The 22,410-nt window shown below is 43.8% G+C and overlaps 1 protein-coding gene across 4 annotated transcripts in view; it reads right to left on the bottom strand.

The window, feature by feature from the left end:
- Positions 1-738: 738 nt before the first annotated feature.
- MBNL3 (muscleblind like splicing regulator 3) overlaps positions 739-22,410 on the bottom strand; it is a 91,615-nt gene continuing 69,943 nt past the window's right edge. For 2 of the 4 annotated variants that reach the window (XM_059483023.1, XM_059483020.1), the window contains exons 5-9: positions 16,001-16,151; positions 13,726-13,761; positions 11,548-11,642; positions 10,106-10,179; positions 739-8,263 (exon numbers count right to left, since the gene is read on the bottom strand). In XM_059483023.1, coding sequence (XP_059339006.1) covers positions 10,123-10,179; positions 11,548-11,642; positions 13,726-13,761; positions 16,001-16,151 — 339 coding nt within the window. In that variant the 3' untranslated portion in view covers positions 739-8,263; positions 10,106-10,122. The remainder of the gene's footprint in view (positions 8,264-10,105; positions 10,180-11,547; positions 11,643-13,725; positions 13,762-16,000; positions 16,152-22,410) is intronic. The other 2 variants (XM_059483022.1, XR_009419488.1) reach the window with 2 other exon arrangements.

Here is a 22,410-nt window from a genome sequence, read left to right as displayed (position 1 = left end):
CCATGTGTCCTGGCCCGGGTGACGCTGTGGCCTGGCACAGCCATGTGTCCTAGCCCAGGTGACACTGTGGCCTGGCACAGCCACGTGTCCTGGCCCAGGTGACGCTGTGGGCTGGCACAGCCATGTGTCCTGGCCCGGTGCCTCCAGCTTTAAGCCTTGGTGGAGCACGTGGTGACCATGAAGCAGTCGAGGGGTGAAAGCCCCTCTGAGGCAGCGCTATTGGCAACAAGGTGGTGACCAGGGTGGCCTCACTGCTGAGCACTTTTCTTACATCTAAATCTACATAATGTTACAGAAAGCACAAACAAGAGAAGAAACAATTTTCTCTAGCAGCAGCCCAGACTCAGCTCAGCCAGGGTGGCTCCAGACCATGGTGAGAGGCAGCCCCAGTTTGTGCTGGCCGGGCAGCCTGGGACGTGCTGGGCACTTGGAAGAGAGCTGGGGAATCCAGGCTGCTGCCAAAGGGGAGCTCACTGCTGTATTATTGCACTGGGACATTCAAAATGGCATCTGACACAAATGCTGAAAGAGAAAAATTAATACACACACCACTGTTCTACAAAAGCCTTCGAATGGGAGTTGATTCATTCTTCACAGTTATCTTCAAATGCACAGCTCTGATCTCCTCTCTAATCGCATCACAGGGTCAGAAAGGAAGCATGGAAAAACACAAGCCAAGCAGACCACATCACATGTGTCTCCAAAGGTCTAAGGCACGAGAGAAACCAAAAGGCAGCATCTGGAAAGTTTTACTTTTTATTTTTCTAAAATACAAATGTCTGTCTTGTGTTAGTAACTTTAATATGATAGGCCAAATGCATCCAGTAAAAAGGAGGCACTGGCTACAGAATTCAAAATACTGAATGTATTTTCTGGAAAGAAATTTATTCTGTTGATCTACACTTCAGATATAACATTGATTCAAATTCATTAGTTATTATTTTTACATCAGAAACTTTGAAGTTCGGGACTAATAAACTGGAACTTGAAAAGTTTTTAAAGTAAACTCCTATTAATGTGTAGATATGGATCCATAAAAAACATAACCAAGAATTTTATACACTTTATTAAAAGATCAAAAAATAAACAATAACAATATAGAAGTAACATACTAAAATGAGTAGCATTATGCACATTTCTAAAGCACGTACAAGCACTACAGCAATATAATGTGGCAAAAAGAAACATAAATTCAAAGCGTACACCCTGTTGGTAGCAGTTGAGGGAATGAACTATCCTGTTATGGAACTGAAATACTGCATTAACCTACGCCTGTCTGGATCCAATGATATTTTAATTTCTTACAATTCCACAGGGCTAAGTGTAATCATTTGTATATATTTTCTAAACTATTCCATTAAATTGATATCTAATGTTTCCCTTACATTGTTTTACCAGAAATGCCTATGAAAAGAAGAATGTGCTTCAAAGATCTACTTTACACAGTACAGTATAAATGTTTTTATATATTTAAATTAAAAATTGACAATTTAGGAGAACATTCTCTCTTTGATTTTAGTGATTGCCTAAAATACAATTCTCTATTTATAAAAAAAAATAGTGATCTTTTGTCAGGTGATGTAATAAAGGGTGAGGAGTCGGTTCATTTTCATGATCTAAAAAAAAAATAAAACAAAGCTAATTGGAAAGAAAAAAAAAAAATCCCATAATCCAATCTAAGAATGGTCTTATCATCCCCTCATCTGCTAGGATACAAAAGCCATGGCAACAAAATCATTTGGCTTCCACCACTATCAAATAGCATCTGTGTACAGTAATAAAGAACTGGAACCTTGTAATTCGGTGTCAGGTAATTCTCTCTGTTGTGTGTTTGGAAAAATAACTTCATTTTATTTAACAGTTGTGTTATTTTGCATGTTTAAATATCTCCTTTGAGAGGCATATAGAGTTATTTTTGATGATAGAGGATGTCAGTAAAGATCACTAGCAAAGATTTTAGCAGTGTTGTCATGATCATGCTCATACCCCGACAAAGTTTGACCAGCTATGATTCATTTCACATAGTGCAAAATATTTTTTTCTCTCATAATCCTAGAAATGAGAAAGAACTTGATTATAGAAACTGATGATGGCAAAGGGAAGCCATAATCGTGTGGTGGCTTGAACTAGCTGATTATTTTGTATTAAAATCTAGGTTATTACATAACACCACGGAGAGAAGCAACATCTGATTTTTCCTCATTTTAAAGACCCTGGGGCTGTTCCAATTCAGCAAACCACCACTTGCACAGCCCTGTGGTGCAGAGTGGGCTGGCTGGGCACACGCTGGCATTGCCAGGGGTTGGGAATGCTGGCCAAGGAACAGCTCTTGTGCTTGGCAGCAGCAGCTCAGCCCCCAGCCCTGGGGCATCCACCAAAGGGTGACAGTCACACTGGATGCCACCTCCCACCATTCTGCTCTGGGGGACTTGCCCCTCACTGCTCGAGTCAGGACCAGACTCATGGCAAAACCAGTTACTTTTCTGAAGCAAAACTGGGGCTTGGGTTTTGCAGAAAAAAAAAAAAAAGAACATAAAAGAAATCCAACAAAAACCAAAGCTTGTTCCAATCAAAAATAAATGGGTCAACACAGGCACTTCAGCTGCTCCAAAATCCCCCAGCACTGCGGAGTCCCAGCAGTACCAACACAAACAGGAGCAAGAGGCTGCTCACTGAGGACCCACAGCTTTGCTCTCCTTTGGTGGCAACTCAAAGGGGCTTGTTAGTCCCAGCCTGGAGCACCCAGCCGGCCACACTGCCACCAGCCTCCACCTCCCTGTCCCAGCAGCACTACCTTGTGCCTCTCAAATCACACCATGGCTGTCACACAGCACAAAGAACTGGTCCCAGACAATCCCAACCCATCCCTGCCCATCTATGGTTCACCAGCTCCTTCTGTTTTGTTACCTTGCCCCAAAAGGTTAAAAAAAATAAAAATCAAGAAGTTGTGACATTTCAAATTCACTCTGGGATTTAAAACACTCACCACAATGACAGTCACCTCCCACAGATAAACACTTCAAGACAGAAATAGGATTAGGTGCTAGGAAAAATGTGTGTGTGCTGCCACGGACCTACCAGTCCTAATAGGATTCACCGAGAACACAACCTATCAGAAACATGACCTGGGGTGTGTTTGAAAATGTAGGCTGATTAAAAAAAGTAATTTGAATCTTTGCTAGTGACCTTACTAATTAATTCCACACCGTTTCCCATTCTCTGTGCTGCAGGTTGGAGCTGACCTGTTATCAGTCTGCTGTATAATAAGCTATGGCAAACTACAAAGCTTTTACAACAGCAAAGCAACATCATGCTTTCAGATAAGTTTTATAGCAAAAAACTCCTCCTTTTCAAAGCCTTAGTAATACCTATCTCTTTTACAAACTTTTCCTGTATTATTACAGACTTTTTATATTCAAAATAAGTTCCAAGGATTTCTTTCGTGGACTATGTACATAAGTGCAAAAAAGGTGTGTCTCACACATTCGTACACTAACTGAATCAGTTTAACTGCAGCATATTTGTATCTTCAACACTGTTACGGGGTCATTCCACAATATTTTTTTTCTTATGTACAGTTTTTGCTAATATAAATTAGTATTAAAATAGTTATATGCTTAATTATTTAGCCCTGATCGTAACGTAATCGTGTGAGTGTTCAATTTCTGGAGAAAAGAAAATTGCAGGCAAAGCTACAGTACTGAAACTGATTAATTCTGAATTGCCACTGTGTGAATGGATGTGAAATGAAAGCAAGACCGGTCACTACGCTGTAAATACAGGCTGCTGTGTTCCCCAAGTGAAAATACTGTGGAATAACCCTTGCCACACAACAATTTCTACAAGCTATAAAACCTGACTCTAAATCCATGTGTTGTAAACTTCTTGACTGAAAAAGTGACCTTAAAGACACAAATTCAGCGTTCACATGGGACTTTGGGATTTTAAAAATATTCAATCATATCTTTATCTGACAGTATCGAACTGTACCTTTAACAAGCTCATACTGTTACACATCACTTTTAATTTACATGTGAAAATTTCACAAATAATGTATACAAAGGTAGCCATGTTGTAGTTTTGTTGCCATAGCAACAACAACTTAATATAATTAGTTAACAATGAATCTATCATTGTAGGAGTTACATACAAAGTTAATTTTGTTCTTAAACTGTAAACTATACAAACTAGTTATGGACTGTATTCTATACCTTACCATGCTTCAGTGTTGGTTTAGAATATAACTAAATGGGCTGAATACATGTATTAAAAATTTTAAACTTTCTCTAACTCTCCTTCAAAATTAAATTCATTAGTTACTAAAGATATCAAAAAAAGCAATAATGAAAACCTTAAAAACTAATGGTAGAGAAATGAAAATATATGACATGAATTAATGCGTTGTAGCCTAGTAACAATGAGTTGTAGCTCTATTTACATTTGGATTAGGCTATCAACTATTTTTTTTTAAAGTTATTACAGTCTTTAACATACAGTATATACTCTAAGGCCTTCAACAGGCACATGGTAAAATCAGGTCAATATCAAACTAAATCCATTCAACAGGAATGGGAAATTAGATTTTCCTCATAAATTTCACCTTTTTCAATTTTCATGTCTGTGAAATGTACAAGGGATAAACAAAACGAGGACTCCAGTTTCTCAATCCTTGTGTACCCGGCGTGTCCTAGAGCTACTCCTACCGCGTGCCAGCGCCAGCCCCGGCCGGGCCAGGGGACGTCACCGTGTCCTGCTCCGGCCACCTGCGCCACCGAGGTGCCCCCGGCTGCGGTGCCGGCCCCGCGGGGTCCCCGCTGCAGGGGACAGCGGGAGGAGCAGCAGGAGCGGCAGCAGCGGGACCCCAGCCCAGCCCCAGCGCCGCGGGAGGAGCGCGTCGGGAAGCGGCGCGGGCTGCCCGGGGAGGTAACGGCTTCTAGAACGTTGCGATGCAAAAATACACAGTCAAAAATCATCAGCTAAAAATTTCCAACTAAAAAACACGGCTGATTGTGAAATCATGTTCCAAATTACTAAAAACACTGTATTTAACAAAAATAATCTTAATAGTTTTACGAATCCATTTTATTTTAAATCCCTCTTTTATTGTCTGCTTATGTTACAGTTTAGTAGTAGTACTTTTTATTGAAACTACTAACAACCTTTTTTCGTGAAAATGATCAATCTCAGCTTTCATTTTCCCTCTGCATGACCCGTTTTATCCAAGTTTCAGCATTTCTTGCATATTGTTTGCATAAGGCTGAGAGAAATGGACAAAGAGAAATAACTTTGGATAAATAAAAAATATAGGTTCATGGAAAGTGGGAAGCTTATAAAAATGTCACTAAAATTATATTGATTTAAACAAACTTACATACATCTCTTGTCAAATAAAGGATGATATTCATGCTTTTATGACATTTGTTTAGAGTCACTAACTAGCTCGGTGACTTTGTAATAGTCTATTTAGGAAATTTATAGTCTGGCGACTGTTTTTTTTTCTTTTCTTTCTTGAACAAAGAAAATTAGAGCAAGTCATTGCACAACTAGTTTAAATAGTGCTACCTCAAAATGGCATTTTTGCCGAGATTGTTTTGAATTTGGTGAAGTTTAGTGCTTCAAGCTTTTCTTTCCTTAAACTCATTTACAAATTAACTCTAAATTTGCCAGCAATATAAAAACTGTTGTGGCACCTAATATAACTACCCTGAACATCCCTCATTGGACCTCTTTAATAAAAAATAATCCTTAAACGCCTTTTTTTTCAGTGCTTTAAATGTGACATGAAAACAGCTGTATTCTAGGTTTACATTCTATGCACATCTATGCCAGATGTTTAAGTCGATAAATAAAATAGGAGGTTACATCAAAGTTTCAAGATATACAAAAATCCATTTAGCACTGAAAAAATTTCAACCTCCTTGAACTCATAAAGCCATACAAGCTTGAATGCATCCTTTCTGGCTTAAGAAGATCAGCTCTGTTCTTTGTTGAGGCACTGGCACAGGTTGTGCAAAACCCATTTTTGATACACAAATAATTTCAAACAGGAAGTACTCAAATCCACTTTTTCCACTAACAATGTTATGGTTTTGGGAAACAGAAACACAGTGGTGAAAAGAACAGGTATGTGGTCACCAATACAAATGAGAGTCACTGATTTCACCCCTCTGCTTGTGAGCACAGATGGCTGGGGAACATCCACGGACACAAGCGACCGTCAAAACTCAGGGTCCATAAAAGAGGTCTTGGGGGGATGTTTTTTTCCCCTTTCTATCAGAGTTTGGTTCAAAGTCTGCTGAATTGAACAAAAAGATTCCTCAAAGCCTTAATGAACTGGGCTCCTCAAAGATTCATGCTATGAGTGAGTCTCCACGGGCAGATGGTCAGAGCCTGCCCTGGGCTCACAGGCTGCGCCCTGGGTGTGCCACCATCACTCATGGCCCATGGAGACACATCCAGCAAACTGTCTGTGCTCATACTGCAGGAGGGAGAACAAGGAATATCTAACCAAGGCCAAGGAACTGGGAAAAGAGAAGAAAATCTGGTGTCTGAATTTGGCACTCTACAGGACCACTCTGAGCTCAGGGTGGTCACTCCTCCAGACACTGTGAGCTGGCCTCTTGCTTGATTCTCTCTGTATGGAGTTTGTGGATTTACAGCAGCAAATCCACCTCTTCCACAATGCCAATGATACTGTAGAGCTATGATAGGGATGAATTTGGCGGGATCCTCAACCAAAATGCATTTCTGCAGCCAGATTGTTCAGCAACGCAGCATCACGACAGGCGGGGCTGTCCAGGGTGCACGGGCTGAAATGGTTTTATTCGTGCGTATGAAAAGGAGGTATTGAGAACTAGCCCTTGTTGTGCAACAAACATTGCTCTTGATCAAGTAGAAGGTGCCAAAATAAATCCACTGACCGACAGGAACTCCATTAAGACAAATGTTTATCTTCAGCAGAAAGCTTATGCTGAGCTTTTTGCTGCTTTGTTACTTCTGTGTTTGCTTTAAAGGGCCACAGATTACAGGGATGGGGGAAATAATCACCCACTTACGGAAAATTGTGATTAAATAAATGGGGCATGCTGACAAAATTTCAACAAGAGACACATATAAGATTTCAGGCCAAAATGTTTCAGCATGCTTGGTGGAGACAAGCCCAGGGCTCGGTGCTGCCCAGCCTGGGCTGAGCTACGGCCCTGGGCCCTCCCCAGCCAAGGGCTGGCACCTGCTCCTCTCCAATGCAATGAGCTTTTGCCCAACTGAAGCCGTCTCACTCCACCACCATTTTTTTGTTGTTTGCTTCAACTGCACCATGAGAACAGCGAGAGAGATTGTGCGCCGTTTGCAGCTGAGAATGCACTTCAATGGACAACAGAGCTGCAGAAATCCCTTGATGCTTACCCCTGTCTGAGAAAATTGTTCCTGTCCCCTTACTGAGCCTGGGCTTTTGTGTTTGTTTTTTTTCCCCAAAAGTTTCCAGAATCAGCTCATTGTATTGAAAGAAGAACCCTGAACTGGACTAAAATGATAGCTGTCTTTTCACATCACTTGTACTAAAAATTTGGAGACTATCTGAAGGCAAGTTTTAAATGATAAAAGGAGCATTTAACATAAGCAACTTTAGCTGACATTAACAGCAAAATCCAGCAAAGGGCAGAACATTCTGTGTCGTGTTTTTCAAGCACATAATTCCTGTTTCCCACAATAACATTTTTAGTAAAAAACAAACAAAACCCCATAAAACCTACAGTATATGAAAACTTAAGACATAACAATAATGAAAAAATGGTATTGAGTATACTTGATAATGATGTACACTTTAAAACAAATCAATAGACTATGATGTAAACAAAACAGTAAGATAACACTTTAAAAACAAGACAAACATTTATCCATCGATAGTATACAGTAAACCAACAGTCCGCTGTGCAGATGCACTTATCATGATGGTAGTCATAAAATGATTAAGTGTGTTAAAGTAATGTGTTATAAAAGTCTATTATAATTTCCTACTTGTATATCTCATATAACAGAGCGCTGTTTGTTAATTGTTTCTATAGTGCTTTTTTTTTTCTTTTTTTTTTTGACATTCCCATTGATCAGTTTTTGGTTAACATGTAGGCTGCAACAGGCTTACTGTAGAGGTGGTGGAGAATGATAGAGGGAAGAGGGGAATATATACAGAAAGGCCATGCGCAGCTTCCCACCAAGAAGTCCTGGTGCTCCATAATTTTACTGTTCAGAATTTCAACATGGTCTGCTGCAGGGGAAAGAAAAAAACAACGAAGAAATAGTGAGAAGTTAATACATCTATATTTTAAAAGTCATTCTAATACATTTACATCCTCAATGTGTTGCCCAAGAAGTTGTCATTAGTGTGTTGCAGACAGACATTTTATTCCATTAATTTTCTGATGTAGGGAGAAATTGTCAGTAACATACTTGGCATCCTCTTAATCTGCACTTCTCTCTTTTTCACACAATGACAGGGCGAATAGTGAAAGAGGGAAGTGAACAAATAATAGTCTTGATTTTTGGATGGGATGCCAAGTAGAGGGTGGCTAAGGAGAGGGCCAAAGGAATCTCTGATCTGTGTTAGCTCTTGTTTCCTTTAGACAGTCACATTAAATCTGATCCTAAGGATTTAGGCGACTGAGCCCAGAGATCAAACACTGACACAGAAACCCTATGCTCAGGGCCCCTCTTCTGGGAGCAAATTTTCTCTTTGTGATGTACTCATGAAAATCTTCCACTGAAGAACCCAACAACTTATCTCCTGCAGAGCTAGACCAATCAGGCTGGCTACCAGGACTACTTCAACCATGGAGGGAAAGAAAAACAACTGTCAGAGCAGCAAGGGCTTCAGTTACCAAAGCCCCACTAAGGGAAAGTCTCCTGAAAAAATGCTGAAAACATTCAAGATGAAGCTCTTCCAATCAAATGATCTCCTTATTGGGTGTACAGGCTGTTTTACACATGTTATGGAAATGGGTTAACATGTCATGTCCGTCTGCCATTTGGAACAGCAGTACAGTCTAAGCTGAACATTTTCACTAATGTGGACAAGCTTGGTTTCACCCCTCATGAACAGGGTCCACAGCCACAGTCAGCAGGTCATGTATACACATGGTATTTAATTAAGGTCAGCAGAGATAAGGGCCACCACTGAGAAAGTAGCTTCTGTTGATTGCTAATAGATATCATCACTGAATTGACTGCCAAATTAATTTCCAGTATTTTATTGCCTGTAATATGTGACCTAAGGAAGAAATGGGTTTGCATATCTGCATATACGAAATGGCTGCTTTGAGAAAGACCTCTTGTTAAATTGGCTGAAGTCTCTTGAGGTAAAAAAACACAGCCAAGAACTGAAACTACCCAGAGATTTTAGCTCATGAACATCAGCTAAAATTCACAAAGAAAAGCAATGGAAAAATGACACTGCTGCTATGGCTGTGAAATAGTACTCTGTAACTCCAAGGACAAATTCCTCCATCACTCCCCTCAGAGAAAACTATCATCCTAGGGAAGCCCAGGATCTGCAGATGGGGTGAAGACTATGTTGCTCATGACATTCATTCTGGTCTCCAACCCACCATGAGGCAGGCCCTCTCTGCAGCAGACCAGCAGAGTTCTGCCCAGACTGAGCCAGCCTTGCAGATGCACAGCAGCTGCTGCTGACCCAATCCTGCTTACCCCAGGAAAGAAAATATGTCACTAACAGCAAAAGAGAAGTTACACCTTTTCAGCTGACTCATTACCAGAGCAGTCTCTGCCATCAGCACTGCAAATCCCTGAGGTATCTGCAGGCAGCTGGGAGCTGTGCAGAGCCATGTAAACAGAGCCATGGGGCTGGGGGATGCACAGGGAGGCTGTGACCACCACAACACAAGTACCCGAGACAAAGGAAACTCATTATACACCACAGGGCTGGTCTGTGTCTGTGCTGCAGCAGCTGAATTCCTGTTGAGTCAGCAGAGCATGAAGCCAATGGGGTCCCATGGGCTCAGTCCCTCTGCCTGAGCCAGCCCTGTGCTTAAGGGATGCAGTGCCCATGTACAAATCAATTCACCATAAAGAGAAATACCAAAAAGGAACTTACTGTTCTATCGGGAACTTCTACATCTGTGAAACAAACATGCTGCTACTCAGTTCATCTACTGATAACTGGGATATCTACAGCAAAAAAAATAAAGAACACAACACATTAAAACATTGCCTTGAAATCAGGCTGTTCATTCTGTCTTCAGCATTAGATTAATATGTACATCAGTGTCTTATAAAACAGGATCCACTCCCAAGTCTTTATTTTGCTACACTTAAAGAACAATGTAGCTGCACCACTACTGATGCCTTGTGGAGTACCTGGCGATTGTACTGGGATTTGAACTCCATAGACTACAAGTAAAACAGAAATGCCCTGAAACTATCTGGCTCAAACAGGACTCACACAGCCACAGAGCAACGCTGCACAGCAATTTCTGCTTTCCTCTCATGACCAATACAAGTCTGAGTAAGACCTGCTCTACCTGAAAATAACAACAAAGCACAGAAAAAGACTGGCAATTCCTACTGCGAGCAGTAAAACACTGCCTAGGACTTATGCAGGCAAAACTCCTACTGAAATCCTCATGACCTCACACCAGCAAAAGCCTAGAGGATGACCCCAGAGATATTACTAGTATTCAGCATGGATAACAGCCTCCTACAGAGCAAAGTGACATCCCAATTCCTTTGCAATAGCTCTAAACCTGAGAGCATGACAAATAAAAAATGCTAAAATTAGTCCTGGGGGAAAAATTTTTTGAAAAGTGTTTGAAATGTCTCTGGTCTAACTGGGAGAAGCTGTGTCACACCAAATTATCAGGACGCATCACTAGGACAGGTTGTGCATATACAGTTCAGGACTGGTGCAGAAGCAGCCATCACACTCAGTATCTTCAGAGGAAAGTTTTGGAGAGAATTATGGCTTGGCACACATGCATGGAATCCTGTACACTTATGGCAGTGCTACAATGGCACGTACTGCACATCCAGAGTCCTCTCTGTAGGGATGGGTGACATGCTATTGGCATAAAAAAAACTTTTCACAGTCTCACCCCCGATTTTTGGTTTTTTGGGGATTTTTTGGTAGTTTTTAGAGTCCAATTTTGTGGTGGTGGGGGAAAGCCACTTTATATTTCCACTTCCACTTTCCAGCCAAGAGAGAACAAGCCAAAATACCACAGGGAAGGATGCTCGGGGTGGTATTTCTGCTTGAGACTGAAAGCAGAAGCGCTGCAGGTCTTGCGTGACTCCACGCTCGGCAGGTTGTGTTTGGAGGAGCCGGGGGGAGGTGTGGTTTTGGAGGAGAGCCCGCGGCCCTGCCAATCGCCCATCCCTACGCTCCGGCCGGGCAGGCGGGAGCGGCCCCTCTCCATCCCCGGCCTCACGCTCGCACACACGCACACGCTGCCTCTGCGGGACGGACCCCGCGCGGGATCCAGCCCTCGCCCGGTCCTCAAGATCTGAACACGTGAAAGAAAGCCATTGAAAGGGCCAAACCTGATTGGCGGTAGCTGTTGCAGCGAAGGGGACGCTGGTGGCAGGAGTTGTTGCTGCAGACACAGTGGTGGGCGTAGCACCGTGCATCATGGGCACTTTCGGAAGGGAACCATGGAAGCGACATACAGGAGGGTGGAGCGTATATATATTTTGTTTGTTTGGTTGGTTTTATGTAACCATGGCAACATGTGGTGGATTTGGGGGCGTGGCAGGAATCACAGCAACAAGCCATGTGACATCGTCATGAAGGACACATCGGGGCGCAGCATGCAATCACAGTGCAAAGCAAGACAGCGTTGGGAAAAAAAATAAACAAGAGAGAAGGGGAAAAGCCAATTACAATTATAATTAAGGAAAAAACCAAAACATTCTCAACACTTAGTACATTTATAAGCAGAACAATGATGTATTAGACTCCGAGGGCCAAATTTCCAAAGGGGGGAGAGGATGGGTGTGCTAGCAAAAGCCCACGTCAGCTCGCACCCGTGGGGAGTTAGACACAGCCAGTGCACGTTCCTTTGGGTGGGGACATTTTGGCAAGCGCACCCTCCCGCCCGCCTGGGAAAGCTTGTCCCCTTCCCTCCCCACCCCGTCCCCGCCAGCAACCAGAGGTACATGATGCACTTTGCAGCGGCTGCCGCAGCCCTTTCACCAGGTTTTCTCGCCTCTCTCTAGCAGGGACAATGTTTTGGCACGGGACAGAGCTGGAGGCACGGCAAACGAGCGGCTGGCAGACTGAGCTCTCTCCGTACAAATTCAGCATGCTCCCTTTCCACCCTAATTCTATAGGATTTGGCAAAACTCCCCTCTTGCAGGGTGGGGGGATGGAGAGGGGAAGGGACAGAGAGGGGGAAAATACACAAATGCATCTGAACAGCTACAATTCGCAGGAAGAGCATCCGAAAGGACAACATGGCAGCAGGGAGCTTGGCAGCCTCCTGAAGCTGCACGTCCTGCAGAGCGCAGTGCTGGAAGGGATGCTCTGGTGCACACACGGGCATCCCCCACACCCAAGGGGGATTTGTGGGGTCGAGGAGCCCAGAGGAAGGCCCAGCCATCCCCACAAACATGCGGTGGGGAAGCAGACTTGCCTTCCCCTCCACCCCAGCAGCACGGCCAGCCCCAGCAGGGAAGGAGCGTGTGCCTGTGGCTGGGAACGCTCCGGCCACGAGATGTTGGAACGTGTGGGTTGGGGTTTCCTACAGGCAGAGGTGCATTTGAGGGACTCAGCTCCCCATCATGCAAGCAATGTGTCCTCCCTGTACTACAGGGATAGGCAAGTTCAAGAGCAGAGTGTTTAGCCATTCATGCCAGAGCTTCCAGACCTGCTCTCGGAAAGCCTTGCACCCCCCCAGGGCTCCTGCCTCTCTCCCTCTGGCTAAAGCAGGCACACACCTGGATGCTGGTAGTCTTGCATAACCTTGGCTAGAGGATGAAAGCTCAGCTTTCACCTGCCCTCCTGTGCCCAGCAGCTGTAGACAAGAGGGGAAGGTTCTCAAAGGCCTGCAGAGGTTTCATCAAGACCCAGATGCTGAGCCTGAACAGAGTGGATCCCTGCAGCACTAATGAGCACATCCTGCCTCCCTTTATCCCACATGCACCTGCAGTGGTACCTCCCTATGCTCTCCTGTACCTGCACACCTAACACTGTCCTACAGAGATGACTCTCCAGCCAGTCCATGGTCCAAACCCTGCTTCTCTCACTGTACAGGCAGCACCCTGCTCTGGCAGAGGGGCTGACCCCAGATGTGCTCCTCCTTAGCACCTTGTTAAAACATTCTCCTAAAATATCCTCAGAAGGACAACTAAAAATCCAAACTTAAGTCCGCCTGTTGCTTGATACAAAATAAAACAAAAATAAGCCAACAGGATCCTCCCACTTCTATTTCCTTGTGTCAGATGACTTAAATGGGTTGTAAAGACATTTAAGTGACAGATTCTTGTCTCTGAAGCAGAACTAAATAGGGGTGGGAGCACATCACCTTGGATTCTCTTATTGTAAGTCACATGAAACACTGCACTGCACAGAAATTAAAAGGGATACAACCATTTAAGCCTTAAAGAAGACAGTGGATAGACAGTCACACCATTCAGCCACCCAGGTTCTCACTGATGCATACTAACTTGCAGTCTCTTTCAGATTAGGAAAAGTTGAGAAGTTTGTGTAGAAAAACCTACCAACGCTTGCAGTGGGTGTCATGCACAGAACTGACCCTGCACACCATGCATTGAAGCGTGGAAAGATGAACAAAAGGGATATTTCATTAGTGAAGCTTCAGTGTTAGATATCACTTTAACTAAAAAGCAGGTATTCTCTTTGCAGCATTCAGTATTTAAGCACATGCAACCAGATTCTGCATATTGGTATATCAATAGTTTAAACTCAGTTTAAAGAGATCATAGCAAACCAAATTAATTCTTTAATTCTTGCGTAATAGCGAAAAAACTCCTCCCACCTTGGTATTAAATGATATGATTGATCCCAGAAATCAGGGTTGTTTGGGATTTTTTGGGTATTGGGTATGATGATTTCTTTCTGATCGTGTCAACAGAAAACAAATTGCCCTTAGAAGAATGTCACACTCATGTTAAAATTGACTTTCCAAAAGCAATTTACTCCCGCAACCAGGGATCGTGATTCAAAGTCTCTAGTTTAAGCTGAAAGAGGCACTTATTTTTCTGGACTTGAAAAAATTGCAGTGGTGATGCAATTTTCAAGAGACAGCCTGACTCCCCCCTGCCATGGCAACCCATGATGCTGATCTCTCAACAACTGAACAGGAGATACTAAGAAAAGCAACTGCTCCCTTCCCCTCCCCACAGCGAGAGCTGCGACGTGCCACCCCTCTGCTTTGCTCCCTGAGCACTGCCAAGGCTGAGCCCAGAGCTGGAGCCTGATGTGTAACATAAATTCATCACAGACCGTTCTCTGACTGGAAATTTGCTGCTCTGCCCAGCATTAATGTCTTCAGACAGAGCAGTTGCCAGTAAGCAGCCCTGTTATGCATCAGCCCTGTGTGTAATTTCATTGCCATGATCTCAGTACCAGCGCAGCGAGGGCTGGGCACAGCTGATTTATGGTGCTCCATCAGAAACTCCTGTCCTAATGTCAAGTTTGGCAACTGTGACCTTGAGGAGGAGCAGTGTGTAGCCAGCTGGGGACTTGGCATTCCCCAAGGTGTCCCTGTTTCCTGAAGAAGTATTTCACTTGGCACCTGTCAGAGCTGTGCTAAGGTCAGCTCAGCCCAGCCTTTCCAAGGTTTTGCAGAGCACAAGGTAAATGGCTACTGCTCCATCTCTCTGCATGAGATTCTGCTTCCCTGGAAGAACATCTTGGTAGCTGCTGAGTTCTGAGTGTTTCCAAGGGCTCTCATAACAGAAAGGCTATATGAGCACAGGGTTTAGGTCCCTGCCCCCTGGACCCACAGTCCACCTTGCTCTCAGGACCAGATTGTCTCTAAAGCTTTTCCCCTGACCCCAAAGAACAACAGTGCCAAGGTGCAAGTCCACTGTGTGTTCACCTCCAGGGGTCAGCCCAGAGAAACACTCTGTGTATTTTTGTAAGCATCATCTGACAAGTAAATACAGCATTAAACATTAAAAACACAGGGCATTAATTTTCCTATGGGACGCTGAATGATAATAATGATACTAAAATACGAGCTATCTGAAATATTCCTAATTCAGCCACTTATAATACTTTCCACTCCAAGCAGGTTTTGTTTTCCATTTGGCTGCAGTTAATTGGCCAGTCAGAAGACAGTCACATCTGCCACATTAATATTTCCAGTTCTATAAGAATACTGAACTGCATCTTTCAATTTAACTCTGAGACCTTAAAGGTACAATAAAAGCTGGGAGTTAAATTGCTTTTAAAAAGCTTAGGGTATTGTACTAGTCAAAAGACAAGGAAGAGGGAAATATATGCCTTTAAAGAGGATTATATAATTTGTATTTACTAAAGACTAACCATTCCCTCTATAAACATCACAGCTGCTGCAATATGTAGGTCAGTGAGATACAAGCTCAGGGAGGTGCCTACAGCCTCAAAAGAGCAGCCATAGAGGTCTATAGACATTTTAACATGAGTCCAAAAGAGCACTACACAAGAGTCAAAGAATTAATTTGGGATTAACCAGTTGAACCATAAGGAGGAAAAACAGAAAGTATGAATTCAAGAAACATGCAGACATTTTTCTTAGTTTGACTGCTTAAAAAAAACCCCAAACCACACAAAAAGGGCTAAGAAGGATCTTTACATGTGAAAAGCTCTAAATTGTGGTAGGTGAAGGGAAAAAAGTCAAACAACAGATGTTAATTTTTCATCCATTTTTAACATGAAACTACACACCAATATTCTTTTGCTAAAGATTCTTACAAAACTGCTCATTAGCTGAACACCGAGGTCATAAAATAAACAACCATGATGATGGGAAAGCAAGGAGACACTTACCTGTAGGGATGAATGCAGGCTGTTGCAACTGCATGTTGGCTAGAGCCTGTTGGTAGTGGAAAACGCTTGGGTTAAAGACTGTGGTGGCACCATTGTTTTTTTCAAGTGCTGGCCTCTTTGGTAAAGGTTGAAGTGCACCAGGCGGCAGGGCCTGTGGATAAGGGAGTCATTAAAGACAAGTGGAGTAAATAAAGGGGCCCAGATGTAGGTCAAGCATGCAATAAATAACAGGGGGTCTTGGCTGCAAATCACCTGCAACTCTATCAACTTAGCAAGACAGGAAAGAGAAGAGCAGCTAAGTCACAGTACGAGTAGGAGGTGAAACAACAGCTTCACTAGGTAAGCAGTTAGTGAATGCACCAGGAGGAGGGGCAGAGTCCAGAAAGAGGAGGGATGCTAAGGATCTTTTCAGGAGGACTGACTTGGGTACAGAGGGAGAAAAAAGCACTGGGAAAAGGAAGAGGAGAGGTGGTCACCTGGACAGGATGCTACAAAGAGCAGTTGCAGGCAACAAGCATTAAAAACCCCAAAAGAAACAGGAAAAATATAGTAGATGACTATTGAAAACCCAAGAAGATTAGCATAAGCAACAAATACCATGGAAAAAAAATGGATGCTTGCCTCTGGTTCAACACCTGCCTACATGTATGTGTGCATGTGTGGAAGCATGCACACTGTGCAGCCAACCCATGTGTCCAGATGGTAAAGCTGTAGCTGTTGCCAATTACACACATAACTTTACATTCACAGTAAAATGCATTTCCACTTGTTAGTAGAGAGGCTGAGCAACATGGTCAAGACCAGGCCTGATTCTCCACCGCTCACACCAGAGGCACAGCCCACCACCAGCAGATTTGGACCAGATCCCACTTTATAGAAGGTTGCCTCCATCAGTCAAATACTGCTCACTCATTATTAACAGTGGAAAAAGCCATTGACAAATCCCTTCTTTTCATTCTATCACACCACCGGGCTTCTTCCAGCCCGTCAAACCTGTTTCATGATCAGACTTGGTAAAAAGCATTAACCCAACTCAGGAACTTTTCTCAGTGAGTTACTCATCATTCATCCAAGCATGTCTCAACAGCAAAGTAGTATGTCAGGTTCTTAAGAGACAGGAATGTTTCTAATGATTTACAGCTTTTCATTGTACCCAAGTAAGAAACCACACTTTTTTCTCCACATTGTGATAGAAAAGGGTCCTTTTTAATTATGCCCCGCAGTCCTTTTGCACGTAACACTCCCACTGACGTCAATGAGATTTACGCACGTGGAAGTCATGCAGAATCAGGTCATTTCTGACTAGTTGTTAGTCTGTATCATGTAGCAAAGCAATGGCTGAAAAACAGAGTTATCACTCCTACTGTTATTTTAACAGGTCACAAATGAATGGTAGGTAATGGAGAAGGTTTGGCTAATGAAGGGTTAAAGCTACAAACACACAGTACTCGGAAGGAAGGACACAAGTAAAGAGATTTTAAAGCATTATGAAGTTCAACACACAACAGAATGTAAGTGAAAGCTTGCAACAGTTTGTCGCCATCTAGAAACAGGTTTCACTTTAATTTGCTATAGGAGACTGCTCATCTGAGAAATGTTAAGCAACATACTTCCAGGCAAAACATTACTCCATCCTATCTCTACTCACATGGTTGCTTTTGGGTGGTTTTAATATTAAAAAAGAAAATGAGAAGAAATTGCATTTGCAAAACTGCCCTCAGACATGCACACATCCTTTGCCTATGCTAGTGGGCATCCACTCTCAGCACCAGGATTTAATTTTCCCAGATTTCTTCTGGCTGCTACCAAAAGACAGAAGTCAAAGATGGGACAATATTCTCAGACACACACACCAAAATCTTCCACTTAAGATCCATATTTTAGGATGATGTATGAGTTTTCATTTCTAGGTAAGCTTTCATTGGTATCTGTGTTAAATCTGCCTGTTATCTACAACTTGTCTATTTAATGATGGCTACATGAACGTTCCTCCAGGCGCAGGACAGAGCTGCAGCTTACACAGTCTGGAGTAGTTTCATGTACATCACAGAGGTTTTACAGCTTTAGAACAACTCAAGAACTTGCTACTTAAATTCATGCTCCTTATGGTACCCAATTGCTAAATAACCCTTTTCAGACACTTCCAAAATCTGCCTCAGAAGAAGAATGTACTAATTATAGCAAAGCAACTGCACCAGGCACATAATGGACTTTTGACTCCCTGCTTCTTGGCCAAAGGCTGTCACCAGCCCAAACCCCACAATGGCAGTGCCAAGAGCAGAACAGTTGAAGGCTTTGAGACCTTGCTGTCTTGTCCTGGCATATCACAGGACAATTCCAAAGCACAGCACTGCAGTCAGAGGAGATAACAGCAGGCCCCAGGGATGTCAAGACACACCAGACAACCCTATCACCCTCCCTCCTAACCTGCTACAGCCCCTTGGGAGCAAGGGAAAGAACGGAACTATGGCAGCCTCACTGTTGCTCCCTCAACAGCAGCCAGGTGGAGAAACACAAATAAATGCAATATTTCCAGAGTGTTCTAAAGAAACAAGCACTCTGCAGCAGCTCCTGTGCCACGGGATGTCCAGCTCTCATGTGGGCTCTGTGGGCAGGGGAGTGAGGAACCCATCCTGATCTGCTGCTGGTTTGAAGCAGATCCCCTCCACCCCAGCAGCTGCAGGAGTGTTCCCACAGGATACAGGAAGATGCATGGGCTCCTCCTGTTGCCAGCCAATCTTATTTTAGATACCAAGGTGTAGGAGGGCCCAAGGACACAGAACAATCCGGCTTCAGCCCTTTACCAGCCTGTGTGCTGAGGTAAGAGCCTCAGGAACATGCTCACTGAAAGATCCATCTATAATGCCTTGAAGAGGCATCTAAAACTGCACATGATGAAGCTGGGCCCATACAGCTCCTGCATGGGAAGTTGGCAGGACACAGCCCAAAACAAATGTGTCTCATTTGACACAGGCTACAATTTTTGTATCACCCAGGACCAGCAGGAATTGTAGCAGCTTCAGGGGATACAACATTTCTTTCTTGCACCATGTCCTAGTTCTGAAGGAATCCTACAAGCAGGATATACAAAAGGCAACAGACACTCCTCACCACCAAATTCTGTAGCCAGTGTCACAATCCAGCAGAGGAATTAGACTAAACCCTCCTAGTAAAGAACTTGATGAGTTTACCTCATCCAGCTGCTTGTGCTTTCCCTCTGGACAAGCTCTGACCACCACAGCTACAGCAGCAGCTCCTGGACAGTAACTTTTCCTGACTTTATTATTTTCCCTGTGTGTTTGTGTGCACACATGGGTACATAATCTTTGCAGCAGGATCTGGCCATCTGCACCAGTGAAAGGGTTAATTCAGTTCAGAATCCATGTGATAGTCCTGCACCGATCCAAACTAACAATTTCCACTAATTAAATGCCAGGCAGCCTCCCATTTTTAGGCTGGGAAAGCCACATTCCTGCTCAAATGAGAATCTGAACAAAGAGACTTGTGCCACTGCTCTGCATGGCATGGAAAGCAATTCTTCAGCAAGACTGACAGATAAAAACACACTTCATGCTAAAGTCAGAATTTCCCACGTGCTGGTTAACAAACCTCTTGTTATTTTTTACAAGACAAGAACTGGATTAAATCTTTGCAACAAACAATTTAATTGCACCTCAAAGTTCCCCTCAGATCTCTATCTCCTGGGACCAGATCACACTTTCACCTTTCTGCACTCAGCAAGGAGGGGCTGGGTCTGCTGCCAGGCATGACAAACAGAATTATCTGAGAGGGGGCAGAAGCACTCGTTCCCTGGCAAGCAGCAGAAGCCAAGTGAGCAGTTTCCTCTGAAGACCAAACATGCTCTTATCACCCATGAAGGGTTCAGAGGAGGTGACAAATCCTAACGAGTGGTTGCCAACCTTGGATGGGTCAGAGCAGGAAGGCTCATACAAATCAGCTTCTCTCAGAGGGTTTGTTCAGTGGGAGAGCAATTATGGGCTCTCCCACTCTCTGCCAGACTGTGTCTCCTCAGAGTGGTGGCCCTTGGAGAGGGCAGCTGTGCAGGTCAGCTGTGAGCAGAGCAAGTGAGAGGCTGTGATGCCATTCACAGCATCATTCCACCACTGCTGCCAGAATCTGGGCCCTAGCAGGGCTTCCTACTGCTGCTGCCTAAAACTCTGATAAGGAAGCCTCTTGACTACTTTAACCCAAAAATAAGTCTTTGGAGAGGAAGGGGCGAAGATCAGCTTCTCCTCCTTAGCTCTGGGAATGAGAAGCAACATCAGCTTGATGGTTTCACAGCTCCTATGTGTTCACTCTTCCCTCTCCCTGCTATAGCTGGGCAACAGGAGCTCTTTCTTTTAAAATGTATTGTGTCCCTTATTCTTTGGGAAAACAGGAAGGTGTTGTCTTCTATGGAGCCAGGACTGACAGCACTGTGAGGAGGATAGCTTTTGCCTCACTATGAGCATCATAAAGCCAAGTAAAGCATATTATTTGAGTCATAAAACAACCAAGGCCAGCATATATGAGGACAGCTTGCGGGCAGAAGCTCAGGGAGCAGATTCCATGCTTGAGATTGAAGCAAAAGGCACCCAGAGCAAGGTGCCTTTGGTGACACTATCCCAGTGGGGAATGGGGGATGAACCACAGACAGAGCCAGCTGAAGGGACAGCCAAGTCCCACACTGCACCTGCTTCAGTTCCCAGCACAGATCCCCAAGGATGCCACTTAGCCCTCTTCCCCCTGAATCTCAGTAGTGCTCATTACACAGAATGCTCTTCTGCAGGGCAGTAACCAGCACAGCACTGCCAGCCAAGGCTGTGATGTTTGGGAATACAAAGAAAAGTAACTGGATCTGTCCTGTAACCACCCAGTCCTCTGGAATTCAGAGCACACTGCAGACCTTATGAGCTCAATGCTTAAATTCTCCCTCAAACATTGCATCTTGTGACTTCCAAAGCTGCCAGCGTTTGGAAAAACACTTCAAAAGCCAGAGCTGCCTCCCCCTGAGATTATTCACTGTCTCCAAAACACATCTAGGCTTCGGGAGGCAAAGCTCAGGCGTTAATGGATGGTATGTGGGGCACAGGATTGGCATGTCTGAACGCACACTGAACATTTCTGGCTGGGATGGGCAGTCTCCCCAGGCACTAACACCACAGACAAGAGCAGAAGGCTTTCATGCAGATTAAGATGGTTACGTGCAAAGCGAGAAGGTGAAAGGTCCAAGTACCAGGTCAAAGGTTGCCTCGAGCGGTCGCTTCAGTGATCTGACAGCTGGCTGAGTCTTAATTAGCAGGCAGCGAGCACATGATGGACATGGGCCGGGGAGGGGGATCAAGCACAGTAACAAAAACAGCAAGCAGAGGTGCGTCAAGAGAGAGCAACAATTTGGGAAGGCGAAGAGAAAAAAAAAAATTAAAAAGTGAATGCGTTATACAATCTATTAAAAAGACGAGGCATGCACAACCATGGGGTGGCTGGGTAATTACCTGGCCTAGCGGCAAGTCAGTTATTTTGCCTCGGTAAGGTTTAAAAGTAAAGAAATGTCATCACAGGACACGTGCTTTGGAGCTTTGTCACATCAGCTGGCACGGCAGGGCAGGAGTGCTCAGGTATCAGCACCTGCACAGGGACTGGGCTCCAGCCCTCATGCTGCAGCTACACACCATGCAGAGGCCAGCAGAGCACTCGTGGAGGGGGAAGGACCACTGGAAAAGGAGGGAGCTTCAAGCACATGCTTAAGTGCTGTTCTGAACTGGGGACAGAGCCTTACCCAGTTCATCCAGTGCTGCACTGACTTCAGCCAAGCAGGAGTGAGTAAAGCTGCTACTTGTGCACATCAAGTAACTGCAGGACTGGTCCCTCAGAAATGCTGAATTTAGATTTGAAGTCATTCTAAATCTGTTTTACAACACAGTCCCATAGCCTGGCATCTGTTTTTCCCTCCAAGAAAATGGAGCACCTTTCTTCCCTTTAATAAAGTCTTACACCTCAACAGGTACAGTAAATGCATCAAACCTTGAAGAGTCAATGAATAATGTAGGCTGTTTTGGTAGCAGGGGTGATGCAACAAGCCATCAATAAATATTTTAAAGGTTCTCGTTAACAGCATACAAATAGGGTTAATTACATTTTTAAGAGAAGCCAGCTGGATGAATAAAACATGCATTGGCTTTGGTTAAGTAGCAGTGTCCTAGATAATTAGTGAAAAAGTAAAGATTCAATTGTGAAGAACACAAGAGTTTCATTTCAGAAGGTTATTTTTCAACAGAGCTGGACTCTTATTTCAACAACAATAAAAACAGTAAGGAAACAAATAAACTCTGCAGGACAAATAAATACTGCAGTATAAATTAATTGCTCAAATTACATTCCAGGTAATATTGATGCTACAAGGAGGGCAC

Source organism: Ammospiza nelsoni, chromosome 15 (genome assembly GCF_027579445.1).
Source record: "Ammospiza nelsoni isolate bAmmNel1 chromosome 15, bAmmNel1.pri, whole genome shotgun sequence".
Lineage (NCBI taxonomy): Eukaryota > Metazoa > Chordata > Aves > Passeriformes > Passerellidae > Ammospiza > Ammospiza nelsoni.
Note: the sequence above shows the minus strand (reverse complement) of the source record. Positions and strands in the feature narration are given on the sequence as shown.